General features: G+C 34.1%; 2 protein-coding genes across 2 annotated transcripts; one reads left to right on the top strand and one right to left on the bottom strand.

Annotated features, from left to right (window-relative positions):
• Positions 1 to 3: 3 nt before the first annotated feature.
• Positions 4 to 14,229, top strand: LOC134259978 (uncharacterized). The gene is made up of 2 exons (XM_062742569.1): positions 4 to 61; positions 10,764 to 14,229. Exon 2 carries the CDS (start codon positions 10,862 to 10,864, stop codon positions 13,499 to 13,501), a length of 2,640 nt encoding a protein of 879 aa, XP_062598553.1. The 5' UTR covers positions 4 to 61; positions 10,764 to 10,861; the 3' UTR covers positions 13,502 to 14,229.
• On the bottom strand, positions 6,560 to 7,078 carry LOC134259974 (uncharacterized). Its single transcript, XM_062742565.1, has one exon. It carries the CDS (start codon positions 7,076 to 7,078, stop codon positions 6,560 to 6,562), a length of 519 nt encoding a protein of 172 aa, XP_062598549.1.
• Positions 14,230 to 15,454: the final 1,225 nt, after the last annotated feature.

The raw sequence follows: 15,454 nt of genomic DNA, 5'->3' as shown, positions 1-15,454 counted from the left end.
CCATAAACGACATTCACGCGCTAAACTTTGAAGTAACGATGTCAACTTTTTAAATTTTTTGGTAAGTGCAATCGATTATCAGAATAGAAATTGTTTGAAGAGTTTATCTAGCATTTGCATTACATCTAATTAATAAGACACTCTGCAGACTTGTGTGAGCGATCGTGATCATGGCCATGCAGATCAAAGAGTGTCTAGCTGTAATTGCAGTATATCTAATCGGAAATCAATCTGACAGAAAACCTGTTTGAAAATATAAATCGAAATGTATTTGAATTTCTACCAATGATTTAAAACAAATAGATTATTTAGCACTAGCAGGTCCAGCACGATACCCTGATAAAGTTATATAGCTTGATCAAGGTATTACAAATACCTTGATCAAGGTATTTTATGCAATGAAAATACGAAAAATTTCTAAAAAAAAAAAAAAAAAAAAAGAGTTCTGAGTTGTTGTCAGTAAATTCACTCAGGCATGTAAAATACTCAGGTACCAAAAAGACAACATAAAAGAAGGTCTCCTCACACGAAATGCTTTTATACTGAATTATTTGTGTTTGAGTACTTTACATGCATGAGTGAATTTACTGACAACAACTCAGAACTCGACTTTGAGTATTTATTATTTTTTTTGTATTTTCATTGCATAAAATACCTTGATCAAGGTATTTGTAATACCTTGATCAAGCTATATACCTTTGTCAGGGTATTGTGCTGGACCTCACTAGTTCTATTTAAAATTAGACCAGTTAGGCCAGGTAAAATTAATCTTTAGATTCTCATCCTAATTTGCTAAAAATTAGGGGCGGGTGGGCGGATTTTATTTTTTATTTTTTATAATTGTTAATTTAAATATAGGCCTAAGTATCAACAAAACAATGGACGCCCCGTACACATTTTTTTCACTACCTTAATGCAAATATGAATAGATTTAATTCTTTTCATATTTTTTTAAATATTTAAAGAAAATTTTTGCTTTAAAAGTTAAATATTTATTGTTAATTAACAAATTATCAAGTACACATTATACGGCACACCCTTAACAAAATGAGGTGGGGATACCAATAAATTGTGTATGCGTGACTTCTTACTTTGCAAAATCTCTAGGCCTATAAATGTTCTAATAATTATTGTACTGAAAAATCTAGGCCTTCTCGTAAGTCTGTCTACGATGTTGTAGATTTTTTTTTATTTCAAAGCAAAGTCACACAGCTGGAGATCGTTATATATTTACTTGACCAGGTGTCATTTTCCTCGTCTATTTTTACTTAGTTACAATCTCTCTACATACTTGCTCCTGCCAGTGATGGTATCTATATGTGTTTCTGCTATTTTTTCTTCTCTGCCTTCTCTATACTGACAAATTATCTTTTCCTTACACATTTAAACTGCTTTTATTGCCGATTTTTCTCCGCGTTTTTGCTATAAATAGCGACACGTGACTTTTAATACAGACGGGAGATAACTCTTAAACTTTGACCCAAATTCTTACTGAATAAAAATTACATGAAAATACCCCAAAATCAAAATAAAAAACATCGGGGCGGGACATTTTGAGAGGGGCGGGCGGGGATGAGAATCTAAAGATTAATTTTATATGGCCTTAAGTTACATTAAATTTTCCATCACAGTGTCAAAAGGGAAATACATATATAGAGATTTCCCTTCTTTAGGGATATATTAATTTTAAAAATAAATTTATCGCTGAGTATGAATATTTTATTTCATAATCAAAACCTTGCTTATGCCCCAGGAGCTAAAGATTGTTTTTAGAAAGCAAAAGAAAGCCTGGGGTTTTAAGGATACACCAAAGATATCCAAAGGGCAAAATTTAATTTGCTTGTAATTCTTTCATTATAAAAGACAACAAATAAAAGTATATATCATTTGAAAGCTTGTTAAATTTACTATGTATAATGATCCTAATTCAAACTGTCATTTTTATCTTGGTAAAAAAATTATTCATATTTTGACTCAAATATTAATTTAATTTAATTTAAAACAATATTTTCTTCAAAGATGTTATCAATAGGATTGTGCAGCAGCTAGGCTCAGCCTATTTTAGCCCTCTCCCTAGTCCCTACATCAAGGGGTTTATATATTAGACTTAAAGTCATCATTTTGCCTCTGACAAGATTAAAGATTAACTTGAAAACATATCTGACTGAATTTTTTTTTTTATAAATCTTCTAATTCAAAAGTTATATTCATTTGTCCTTCAATGTTACCAATTTATCAGCCTATCTACATTTCCCTTAATAATTCTAAAACTAAGCAAGATATCCAAAATGTGTATTTTTGTGAACACACATTTGAGATGCAATCTAGTCAGTTTTCAGAGAAATTGGTCTATAAATAAGGAAGCTGAATCCTTTTAAATAATACCTGGATAATACCACCAACTCTGATCTTACATTACAGCAGATGGCAAAAACTCATTACACAACATATTCTGCCAAAGCCAGCAATATAATGACACCTTTTGGAGATTCAGCTTTGGATACCTGTCACTTATCCATATTTTCTATGCATATTCTTAAGAATGGGATGTTCTTTTCTGTATTTAGGTGCTTTTAAGGCCGGTTTACACTATGCATCTTGACACATGCATCTTGGATGCATGTGTCAAGATTCACAGTGTAAAAGCCCCTTGTGTCAAATTAAATGGGTGTTGCATCTTGAACGATGGAATAGAACTTGTTCTTTTCCATGCTTCAAGATGCATGGAACTGACCAATGAAAAGAAAGGTCAGAGTTGATATTGAATCATGAGCCTTATTTTTTTCATATAGTTTCAAAAATAGCTTCCCAAGATACACAAAAACAGAAAATACCGATTAAAACTACAATTAGAAAAACTTATCTGATTATTATAATATTAGAGGAGTTTTGTTTTGGATTAAATATAAATTATATCTTCCAAGAATTATCATATTAAGGAAATTAAGAATGATTTGTTCAGCTAAAATAAATCTGGAAATGAAATTTGAAGGTATTGTTATTTTTTTAAGTAGATAAATTTCATCTTTACAAAGTATTCTAAAGATGCATGCATCAAGACACATAGTGTAAATAAGAAGATGCATGAGGCAAAATTGAAGCATGTGTTTAGATGCATGTGTCAAGATGCATAGTGTAAACCGGCCTTTAAGTGAAACTGGTTCAATTCTGAAACGGAAAGATTTCCTGGCAAAATAGCAAGAGCTCAGCTCCACCTCCCATTTTATGGCCATTTGTGACCTGTTGGATCTCTTTCCCTAAATCTAGAGTCCCAGTAGTTCAATTAATTACTGATAACCTCTGTTTGGCTAGTGAAGAATTCCCCAAGTGTTCACGGTGATTTACAGCACTTTTCATGAGCAGGCAGTCACAGATCAAATCAGAAGCTTCAGTAACGGAATATTCAGACACATGTGGTAGTGTTTATGTTTAATTATTGTTAAATAGTTAGAAAACCATTTCATATAATCAGCAAGAATTTTTCAAGCATTATAAAGATGTGATTATAAGCATCCTTTTCTTAACCAAAAATCTCTGAATTAATAACAAAAGTCTTGAGGAAAGCCTTTGGTGTATCCTAAACACCATCATAAGATTTTATCTTGCCAACTTTAAAAACCTATGTTGGTTGTGACTATGTCACTTTACGAGGTATAATTAACAATAGAAGAATAGAATACCATTTATTACCAAATCGGGGCCAGATGGGCAATTAAAATATTTAGGCTAGATGAGATGCATAACTTATACATTTATATGGATAGTAAAAGATTGGTCATTAAAAAAATTTGTAATCTTCACATTTTTTTAATAATTAATAATAATTTCCATTATAGATATATATCATTTGCCATATTTCCTATGCATATTTGCAAGAATGATTTTTTTTTGGGGGGGGGAGGGGGGGGTGTATTGAAATCTATTAAAATTACAAAAACAACAGATGGCCATTATGCATAAAATAGGAAATTGAGCACTCCTTCATTCTGTGGGGAAATTTTTGTGTTATGCAGATCTCCCTCTCTAAACTTGGTATCACTGGTCACTGCAGTTAATTGCTGATAACATCTGTGTGGCTGCCAGTGGGTTGAATTTATTAGCCATTGGGATATCCACCTATCAAGGAGAAGAATTTCCCAAGTGGTCACAGTGATTTATTGCATCTTAAATGAGCAGGCTGTTAAATTTCAATTTGAATGCTTCAATAAGGAAACATTCATATGTGAAAGTGTTCATTTTTCAGTTTATATTAAGCAATTAGAAAACTATTTAATAATTAATAGAAATTTATCCATTGTCTGTAGTTTGTGTAAGTCAACCTAAATACTAGTATTTAAAAATTTCAAGATCTTCATAACCACTGAAAAAATCTCTGTCATAACAACAATGAAAATTTTTAATTTTTATTTAATTTTATTTCAAAGGATTTAGTAAGTAGCCGGTTCTTAGGGAAAACACTACAAGGGGAGATAATTAAGAAAGGGTGAAATTAGGATATTTTCGTATTGTAATGTCTTACATTCTGTATAATGTGTCTGCCATTTATGTTGAAGCTTCAATTCAGCTGCGTTTTGTTTATTTAACCGGGAAGGCCTGCAGTTTGATATTTATTTTAATTATGAAACTATGCTGTTTCCTGTAAAATTGCTTACTGAGAAGCAAAACATAACACGGTGTGGTTGGTTCTAATACTACACTAATTTATTCTGACTAAACTTTTACACAGAGTAAAACTTTCCCATGCTCTCCAATTTATAATATAAACAATATTGGCTTTAGCTTCAGAAACATAAACATACTGTAAGAACTTCACGGCTAACTGTCAGATTCAATTACAGATAATTATTTCAGTATGAATGATTTCAATGGACATTACATCCCTCTTTTCCTTTAGATAAAATGTGGCTTAAACTTTTTAAATAATTACATTTCACAAATAAAATTTTTAATTAATTCAAGTCTTTTGGGTTAATTATTACTGAAATATTGATAGAGTTCAAATTGTATATAGAATGTTCAGTTTGTTTTGAATTGAAATCAGTCACCTCATATCATTTACACATTTCTAATTGACACAGCATAATACTACTAACAAGCCAGAGGATTATTATGCCTCAACACGACTTGTTATCTCTGAAACATAACCTGTAAATATTCCGGAGGCTAATGATTGAACTACGCAGGTTGAAAGTTTCGGCGGGTCAGCTGGGGACATATTAGATTCTTTTTGATCTGTATCTGTCTCCTGGTCATTATTGATCACACCGTTAAGGGGTTCATTATCATCATCAATTTGCTCAGGTCTTTCAATTTCTTAAAATGCGCTCGAGTTCCTTTTGATGATTTTTTCGTCATTTCTTGCAGTTGTCATTGATCCTTTTGTACCAATACTTTCTAAAGGTTTAATGTTGTATGGTGTAAAGACTTTGTTTTCTCTGTTTTGCTTTACAAGGACCTTATCTCCCTTTTTCAGTGATGACGATTTCGCATTGTTTTTCCTGTCTGCGTAGACTTTCATTTTTTCTTTCTGTTTCAAATCGTTTTTTTGAATTTCTGGCATTCCTTGTTGATTTGGAGGTTCAGGTATTCTCAACCTAATATAATGTCCAAATAGAGCTTTGGCCAAATAGAGCTTTGGCTGGTGGTATCTTTGTTGTCGAATGTGGTGTTGCACAGTAATTTCTTAAGAATTGGTAGATGTCTTGTTTCCAGTTTCGATTTTCTGCATTTGATGCTTTTATAACTTTGCCAACGGTCCTCATGAGTCTCTCTACTTCTCCGTTTGTCCTTGGCCACAAGGAATAATTTTCCTGTGTTTGAACCCTAAATATTTGGCAAATTGAGAAAATTCATGGCTTTGAAATGGAGGTCCATTATCTGTTTTGACCATGTTAGGAATACCATGTGTAGAGAAAATTTTGTCCAGTTTTGTCTTTGTTGTTCTGGCTGATGTTGAATAAACAATTTCTGCTGCTGGATATCTGGAGAAATCATCCATAACTACACGTACGTATTCACCAGATGAAAATGGACCACAGAAGTCTACACTTACTTCTCCCCATGGTTTGTCTGGGATCTGACATTTTCAAAGGCTCTACGTTTTTTGCGGGAACAGATGCTAGACAGGGGATACACGATTTGCAAAGATTTTCCACCATTAAGTCGATTCCAGGAAACCAAACCTTTTCTCTCAGCAATTGTTTTGTCTTAACAATGCCTTGGTGTCCTTTGTGAGCTATATCGACTATTTTCCTCTGTAAGGATGATGGAATTACAAGTCTAGAACCTCTTAGAAGAATTTCCATGTCTTCATATTTACCAATGCACAGTTCGTTTCTTAGTATGAAAAATGACTGATTGATTTAACTTTAGCTGGGTCAGCCGATATGCCATTTGCAGAGAATATGTATCCAAAAAATGATAAATTTTGTTTGTTGAATTCTCATTTAGGTCGGTTTAGTGTTATGTTACGCTCCCTCAGTCGTTCCATAACTTATCTTAGACACATATCATGTTGCTCTTGTGTCTCACCGTATACAATGATGTCATCACTCATATTCTAGACACCTTGTAGACCATGAAGTGATTCACTGACAGTCTCTTGGAAAATTTCGGCAGCTGATGAAATTCCAAAACTGAGTCGTTTGTACCTGTGCAGTCCTACATGAGTTTTCAATTCTGCTTCTACTTTTCTCTGTAAATGAAAAGGTATCCGTCGGTGTGGCTGAACATTTAGTTTTACACTATCGTCGACATGGATTTTTACCTTTACATCTTTTATCTTCCCGATTCCTTGAAATAGGTCTCCAAACTCATCACATATTTCTCCTACATCTGTTGACAAGCGGTTGATTGTTGGAATTATACCTAGCTCCATGGCACTTTCGTATCCTAGAAGTGTACCCGAATTTCCGTTGACCACATAGAATTTTCCAGCAGCTACTTTGGATTTAGATTCAATTGTCGCAACGAAAAATCCTAGAGTCCTCAGGTCGTTTTTGCAGCCATAAGCAAAAATCTTGGTATTTGCCTTCCGTAAGTCAGGTTTTTGATGAAGTTTGGAAAATGAAATACTCATTCGACAAAAAATTGAACCGTTGGGTAAAATCTCCTGGAATAGAATATTTGACTTGAGCAGTGGTGAATGGGAGATAATTTATTTACTTCCATTCAAAATTACAAAAAACACCAAACTTCAGTGGTTTCATTTTAGAATGAACCATAAAATACTAGCGACAAATTCCTTCCTACACAAAATTAATAAAACTGATAATAAAACATGTACCTTCTGTAAAATAGAAACTGAAACAATAGAACATTTGTTGTGGGAATGTGAACATGTGCAATCTCTTTTAGAGAATTTTGCAAATTACTGTTTCACTAAAATCAACACTACTATAACTTTTTCGAAAAAAGAGTTTTTATTAGGCTCTGTGCAGAGAACTGATAAACTGAAAAATATTATTGCCTTACAAATTAAACATTATATCTATCTGTACAAATGTCTGTACAAACAGAAACATCTCCTTAGATGGGTTGATATCCTCTATTAAAACAATGCATGAATTACAAAAATATATATCTTATAAAAATAATGAAAAAGAATCTTTTGATGAAAGCTGGAGGCCATTGACTGATTTATTTTCTTAATCATCTCTCTCTCTCTGCCTCTGCAGTTCTCTCTCTCTCTCTCTTTCTCTCTCTGTCACTCTGTCTCTCTCTCTCTCAATGTTTTCCTTTTGTAAAAAAGTTTTCAAAAAGCAATAAATTATAGAAGAAAAAAAAAAAGGTTGGAAAATGTGGTTTCGTCCAAAATATTTACAATGGATCTCATATCAATCAACATTTGAAAAGTTCGGCCATTTAGCACAACATCTGACTTCGGTTGCTTAGTGGATTTGTTTTTTACACTAAATACATATTCGTCATCCTTCTCAAAGTTTTGAATTTGTTTGACATGTTTTCCTTTAAACTGGGGTTTTGACTTGCAAACGGCAGCAAAATGGTTTTTCTTGCCACAATTATTACAGAACTGTCCTTGTGCTGGGCATTTTGTTTTATGGGGGAATTGACCACCACAGTTATAACACTTAGAACTTTGCCTACCTTGTGCTTTGGGTTCTGAGTTCTGTCTTGGTTTCCATTGAGGAGTCCTTTGTCTTGTCCTTGTATGGTGTACCTTGTTCACAGTACTGGGACTGTTATTATTTTCAATTCCTGATGCTTGTTTTTCTGCCAGTTCCAATGTGCTCACTGTTTCTAGCAACTTGTTTAATGTCATATCTTCACTAAGCGCTTCTCTTCTTAAAAGTTTTGATGGCCCCGTGGGGATCCGGGTTAGAATAGGTCCTCAGTACCCCCTTGCTTGTCGTAAAAGGCGACTAAATGGGGCGGTCCTGGTTTCCATATAAACCGAGGCCCCGTGTCACAGCAGGTGTGGCACGATAAAGATTCCTCCCTGCTCAAAGGCCGTAAGTGCCGAGCATAGGCCTAAATTTGCAGCCCTTCACCGGCAATGGTGACGTCTCCATATCAGTGAAATATTCTGGAGAGGGACGTTAAACAGTATACAATCAATCACTCAATCTTAGTTTTGATGAAGTGCAGCTCTGTATTATCTGACCCGTACGAAACAGTCTGGTCGGCTTAGACACGGCTCAGGCATGGATTCCGTCTCCAGAAACCCGTGCTTTAGCATTCCGTGCTCCTATGTAAAGTATATATGGAAAGCCGTGCCTAAAAGTGGTCGAGGCACGGACACGGCACGGGATATTGGCCGAAATATTTAAATGAGATCACATGGTTTTACAAAACCTGTGTCAGAAAGCTGTGCTAGTTTCCATATATGGACTCACGGATTCTGTAAACCCGTGTCCTTTTCCATATATGGAAACATGGTTTTTTTGGAAACCCGTGTCAAAAAAGCCGTGCCATATACCATATAAGGAGTCAAGGGATCTGTGCATTTGTTTAGATCTAGGTCATGGCCTTTAGAGAACCCCCTGATGTAACTGTGGATGCCAAAATGGTGACTGAAACCAAACTAACTTCACATTGCTTTATATTGATGCTTAGTTTTAGAATTTTAAAAGTTAAAAATCTTATATGAATGTGTCCATTTACTTTCTGTTAAAGATTAACTTTATCAGTTACAATCCATGCTAGTAATATTTTAATTAAGATTTTAATGATACCTGTACCCGTACGAAAGTTCGAGGCGGAATAGGCACGACTTGGGCACGGCTAAGACACGGAATCCGCATGGGAATTTTAAAAGGCCGCACAGGTTCTGCATGTCCAAGACACGGACACAGCTTCTGTGTCTGAAAGTGAGGAATCCTCACTCACAGAAACCCATTTGGAGGCACAGAATCCGTGTCCCAGGGAGACAGTTTTTAACTCAGGCGGGTTTTGCTTCAAACTATTTATTTATATCTCACGACTTTTTACTGAGCATGCTCAATCATCATGATCATAACTTCCTTTATTTGAATATTAAATTGGAGGGATTCATGGTCATGAGCAAAGAATGTGTCTTTTTGCTCTAGTTAAAGGATATTAAACTAATTGATGTCAGTTGGAATTGTATTTATGTCAGTCTGGGATAATTTCTTCACTTTTGAACTAAATGCAGTTAGTGTAATCTTGAATAAATAAGTCAATTTTTCAATTTTCATGATCTTCCTGTATTGCAATGTTGACAACGAACCTGATGAAATAGTTTAGGTTTATTTGAATGACTTTAGTTGGACTTTCACTAATCCTTTGTAGTATATATTTTATGTGACATCAGTGTGCTAGCTAGTGAAAGTTTTATTTAAACTAAATTCTTTCTCAGATTGTGCAAACTTTAATTTTAGGATCTGCACCCCTATGTGTACTGTTGTGACAATAAAGTGACTGGTTAACTTGCTGTAATCCATGTTTTCATGTTAATAGAAGTTACATGGAAGGCAGTACAAATATAAAAATCTTCTTATCAAATAAGGCAAAAATTATGAAAAAAAATGAAACTTATTATGTAAAAGCTTCCTGACAAAGTGTTCATTCAAGTATCTAGGGTAATTAATGATTCTAGTATAGAACTATAAAGAGGATCAAATTGAAAATGGAAATGCTTCTGCAGACTGTTTCAACACCAACTGTGAGACTTGGCAAAAGATAAGACTACAATAAAACTCTTTGAAGAAATTAAACATAAGAGAATGTGTATTCACCATGATTTTTGACAGCCCCTATTTTTGAGATTATTATGAGAAGACAAAAACTTCATGTGTACCATGAAAAACTCAAGACTGTTTGGAAATTTGATCTGCTAAAAAACAGAAACCTATGTATAGTCATATTTGTTCACATCATGACACCTGGGTAGAGTTGGTTCAAAGAATATTCTGGGTTTCCATAAAAATATTAGATAAAAGAATCTGCTAATAAAAAAATGAAGGGCCATAGTTATTATTTAATCAGGTGAGGGTAATGACCCTTGGACCTTTTGTTCTCAAAATTATAGTTGATATCAGTATTTCTGAGTCATTCTGACAAAGAAAGAAATAGGAAATGCATATTGAAAACTTTTTTGAAAGAATATTGATAATTCACTTGTTTTGAATATAAAAGATCACTGTTTTAGTTTCGTATTTTAAATTGTTTTTCACAGAAATGTCAATTGATATCCGTTTATTATCAAGTCACATCCTACTTAATTATATATTATTTAATGTTTAAATGGCAATGGATTTCAAATTGATTTTTTTTTATTTCAGCTCTAGTCATCCGTTAACAAGACTCATTGCAAAATAAAGATGGGAATGGTGAGACAGTTCAATGAAAGGTGAAAATTGACTGGCAACAAATTCTGAACATGATGTTTGGGCCCGATAATTGGAAAATTTCACAAGAAGTGACTCCTTCAAAAGACAATAGTGTTGTTGATTTAGATGACAGTACTGATTTTGACTGTGGGGATTCTGTTTATGTCTCTTGCATCAATGATAACAATAACTATTCTTGTGTGAAGAAGCTTAGCAGAAGTGAAATCTTTGTTGACAATTTGAGGGATGCTGAGCAAAGGGAACTGGATCATCCTTCAATGGGTAGAAATCGCAGAGCCAGAGAACAACTACCAATGCCAACAGAAATCCCTTCACTGCCTCAGGAAACAAATCAAGGAGTGCACCATAATATCAGGACACCAGACATGTGTAAGAATACCTGTAACTCTTGTGCTTCAGATGTTTTTTCAAAGTACAGCGCAGAATACAAGACCAACTCTCATACAACAAGTGCATGTAGCAGTTCTTTAGACAGCATCATTAAATCTATGAGGAAACAATTTGCTCATTTTTATGACGCCTCCAATGACAATTGGACACTGCGGGAGGCCAACTTCTTTAACAAGAGCTTGGCAGCTATATCCGAAATAGTGGATAAAATAGACCAATTCAATCAGAAGTATCAGACTTTTGTGATGACCTTTAATACTCATATGATTAATATTCTCATGCTGAATATTGAAAGTCTTCTATCAAATGTGGCAGCCTTTATCATGTGTTCCAGTAGTATCCAGAAAAGCAATGGGGGTATTGCTTTATATCCTGAAGACCTAATCCAGAGTATGAAAGTTTTGATTGAGCAATCCATCAAAACAGTCAACTGTACATGGATGACTTTTCTACAGTCCACAGTTAGCCATGTGGAAGGAGTGACAAGTATTATCCGAGAACCAACACTCAATCATTTCTCACCTAAATCACAAGATTGTGAAGCTTTTGTACCATCCACTAATACATGTAGCCAGAAAGATAGTACAACCATCATCCCAAAACCACCACCGAGTCATTTCTCACCCAAGTCAAGGGACTGTGAAGCATTTGTACCATCCATTAATTGCAAGACTGATGGCATATCTATCATCCAAGAACAACCCCTTAGTCATTCTTCACCCAAAGCCAGAGATTGTGAAGCTTTTCTACAATCCACCAGTAATCATAAAGATGGAGAAACTATCATCCAAGAACCATCACTGAGTCCCTTTTCATCCAGATCCAGTGATTCTGACATTTTTCATAGTAATGAAAGTGTGTGTTTATCTAATGTCTGTATGAATATAGAAACTACACCAGGAAAAACAAATGCAACAGAATCTGAAGAGGAAGCGAGAGATGCTCCAAATATGGTGAAAAAAGTAAACAGAGAACATCATGGACAGAAAACGGAAATGAGAAATTCCTGTCAGAGTACTCCTTGTGCCACACTTTGCCAACAAGGTAAAAAGTATCTGAGCAGTGATCTTGGTAATCCTGGAATAAAAGAATGTGTTGTACCTCTCCAGAGAATTGATGACAGCTTTGCTCTTGCACAACTGGACAAAAGACAAATTGAATGGAACAGACAGTCAAAACACAGAAAGCCTGGTCAAAACCGAGAAGCACGGGAAAATTCTTCAGATTTAAAGAGGACTCAGAAATTGAGTTCAAGCAAAGGAACTCAGACACCTGGTAAACTCAAGTCTTTTTGTACTAAGAATATTTCAGGATTAAACAAAACTTCTGGAGTTCAGTGCAACAATTCTGCAAAGTTCAGTAGTTGTTTGGATAGAGAAATTAAGAAAACAATGTATTCTTATTCTCATGACCCAGTGCACCAAGAAAGGAAAGAGTGTGATTCTTCACATGTACTAGACAGAAATAGAGACGAAAGGAATTCCTATCAAAGTAGGAAGAAACTTTTGCCTGACTTCAATGGTAATTCAGAGTCATCACGTGAGAAAGGTACATCAAGCTCAGCAAATGATCAGTCATTGACAACATTTGTTTCATTCGTCAGATCATATGTGTGCAGCCCTTCTTCTTGCAATGTGTCCCTCCAAGTGTCCTGTGTAGAAAGAAATGTACTAGCTAGAAAACTCAGTGTACAGGATACAAAGAAACGAAGCAAAAATCAGAAAAGAGAACATGGGTCAAGAAAGAGACATCTAAACATGAGTAAAAGTGATAAAATTAACACAGACCCTCACATGATAAAACAAAGGAGTTCGAGGGAAGAAAAGAATAGCTCAACTGCAACCCCAAGAAAGCGCATCAGAAGTGAAGAGGATACCTCAAAGGTGGAGAAAATAAATGTTGATAAAACTGAATGTTCAAGGTCAGTGTCTCAGAGTGCTTTCAATGAAGTTGAAAAAGATAACAATAATAACTTCACTAGACATGAAGGAAAAAATAAGAGCAACATCGATTCTGTGAAAACTAGTTCACTCCAGAATGAACCAGACAAGATGAACAGAGTGAGTGTGAACAAGAACAAGGCTAGAGATGAAACACAGAATGATAAGAATTCATGTTCACAGGGATTAAAACTATTGGAGGATGAAAATCTGTTCTTCCTCAACAAACAAGCAGAACTGACCGCTAAAATCAAAAGCAGTAGAAAAGTGCCAAAGGCGAGTAATGGTACTTCTAACAATGCTGTTTCCCCTTCCAAACTAAAACCGACTAAAGAATGAGTTTGAAACGAGGCATTATTTTCTCTAAGTTTACATGAGATTTTTTTACCATACCAATTCGAGTAAAGTTATTTGTTATCATGAGTTGAGTAATCAATATGACTCGTTTAACATCTGAAAAGTTTGTTTTTTCAAAGATGTACAAAATTGGAAAGAAATTTTATTGCAAGTGCACAGATATGTACCGGTATTTAAAACATCGACTTTTCCAAAATTTGTAAAGAAAGATGTCAAGAATTTCTATTGTTGTTTTTCCCACATTTGTGGTGTTTTAGTTTAGGTAAACATCATTTGTTCAGTTATTAGTTATTACACTTTAAAGCTGGATCAACTAGCCAACATTTCTATTCTTCTGAAATTGTGTAAATAGATAGTTTTCAGTAGACCCAAATTAACAAGAGTTATTTCCCGTCGGTTGCCATATTGTGGGTCAACATGCTTCATAATTCAACCAACTTTAACCTGTTATACTGGCAATCGTGGGCTGGGAAGCATTTTTTTTCTGAAAAATATACATTTGTTAGAGCCTCCTTTATTTCATAATGTTTATTCCCCTTAATATTTCTGCTACACACTCTGATATTTGGTAGGACAAAGAGGAAAAATTACCTATTTGACCACCAAGATGGCAGCCAATGGGAAATAACTCTTGTTAATATGGGTCTTCTGAAAACTATCTATAAGAATCAAATTTCTAGGAACAACCTAAATAAATTTGTTTTGCTTACTGTTTTTGTTGTATGTTAATTCACTTCTCTTCTGTGGATCTTTTGAAAGATAATACCATAATGGTCAATATTTTTGTGTGGATCAGTTTTTAAAAGATTTTTATACCTTCTTTTGCAGACATAAAGTTAACAAGAGGTTCAGGGGCCACATCGCTCACCTGATCACTGTGGCTAGGAAAAAAATAAAAATTCAGTTTATGATTGAAAAGATTAAAGGCATTTAATATAGTGGTCCCAACTTACTCCTAAAAGGGAGAGGGGGTATGATTTGAACCAAGTTGAATCTACACTTAACAAAGGATGCTTAAGGGGGGACCTATGTCATTCTACGTCATAACAGCGTTATTTGACGTCACAATAGCAACGTTTCTTTTATACCTGTTGACTTTCGCTAAGCTCAGTGATTTAGGCCTAACATTGTAAATAGTCAATAACCATACACAAGTTTCAAAAAGAAAATTCACTCATTATTAATAATTGTGAATGAGTTTGTTAATATTAGAATTCTCTTCTGTTGGTTGATAGTTCTTAGCAATTTCAGTTTTGAAAAGATACATCAATAATATGCTGATATAAGTGCAAAAAGAAAAGATAACATTCAGCAAAGAAAGCGATTTAAATCAGGAAAATATGTTTACTAGTAATTTCAGCATTATATTACCGGGTAATTGTTTTTCCTCGATGAAAATTAAAATAAGATTTTTTTTTAAAAAATGTACTTGTACCTATATTGCTTTAATATTGTTCAATTGTACTATAAGTATTGGTTGTTGACGGGGAAAAAGGGGTGAGGTGCATGTACAGAACGATCGGAATCAAGAAGAAAAGATTATATCTGTGTAAGTTCAAGTTGTTACTAATCAAAGTAGAGTACTTGTTTTTCACAAAATTGTTTAATATTCCTATGTTTGTGAGTGCTTACGTACCTTTGTCTTAGTGCAGAAAGGTCAATACTTATGACAAAAGAGTATGAAAATTAAAGAAAACTTCATATTGTTTATTTTATCACTTTTTTCTTTACTAAATAAAATTTTAATTTATTTCTTTATAACTTATGAATTACAACATTTTCACACAAAGGCTTTTTACGATATTGCCTATTATGCATGACGGAATTGTTAAAAATACAATTTGAATTGCAATGAATTTGCCTTCATTTTAAAGATACAAGTCAAATATTTTAAATACATGTTAATTTTGAATGTGATTTGACATTTTTGGTTCT

This window comes from Saccostrea cucullata, unplaced genomic scaffold (assembly GCF_032062105.1).
Source record: "Saccostrea cucullata isolate Sc308-1 unplaced genomic scaffold, CSIRO_AGI_Scuc_v1 ctg1505, whole genome shotgun sequence".
NCBI classification, from domain to species: domain Eukaryota; kingdom Metazoa; phylum Mollusca; class Bivalvia; order Ostreida; family Ostreidae; genus Saccostrea; species Saccostrea cuccullata.
Note: the sequence above shows the minus strand (reverse complement) of the source record. Positions and strands in the feature narration are given on the sequence as shown.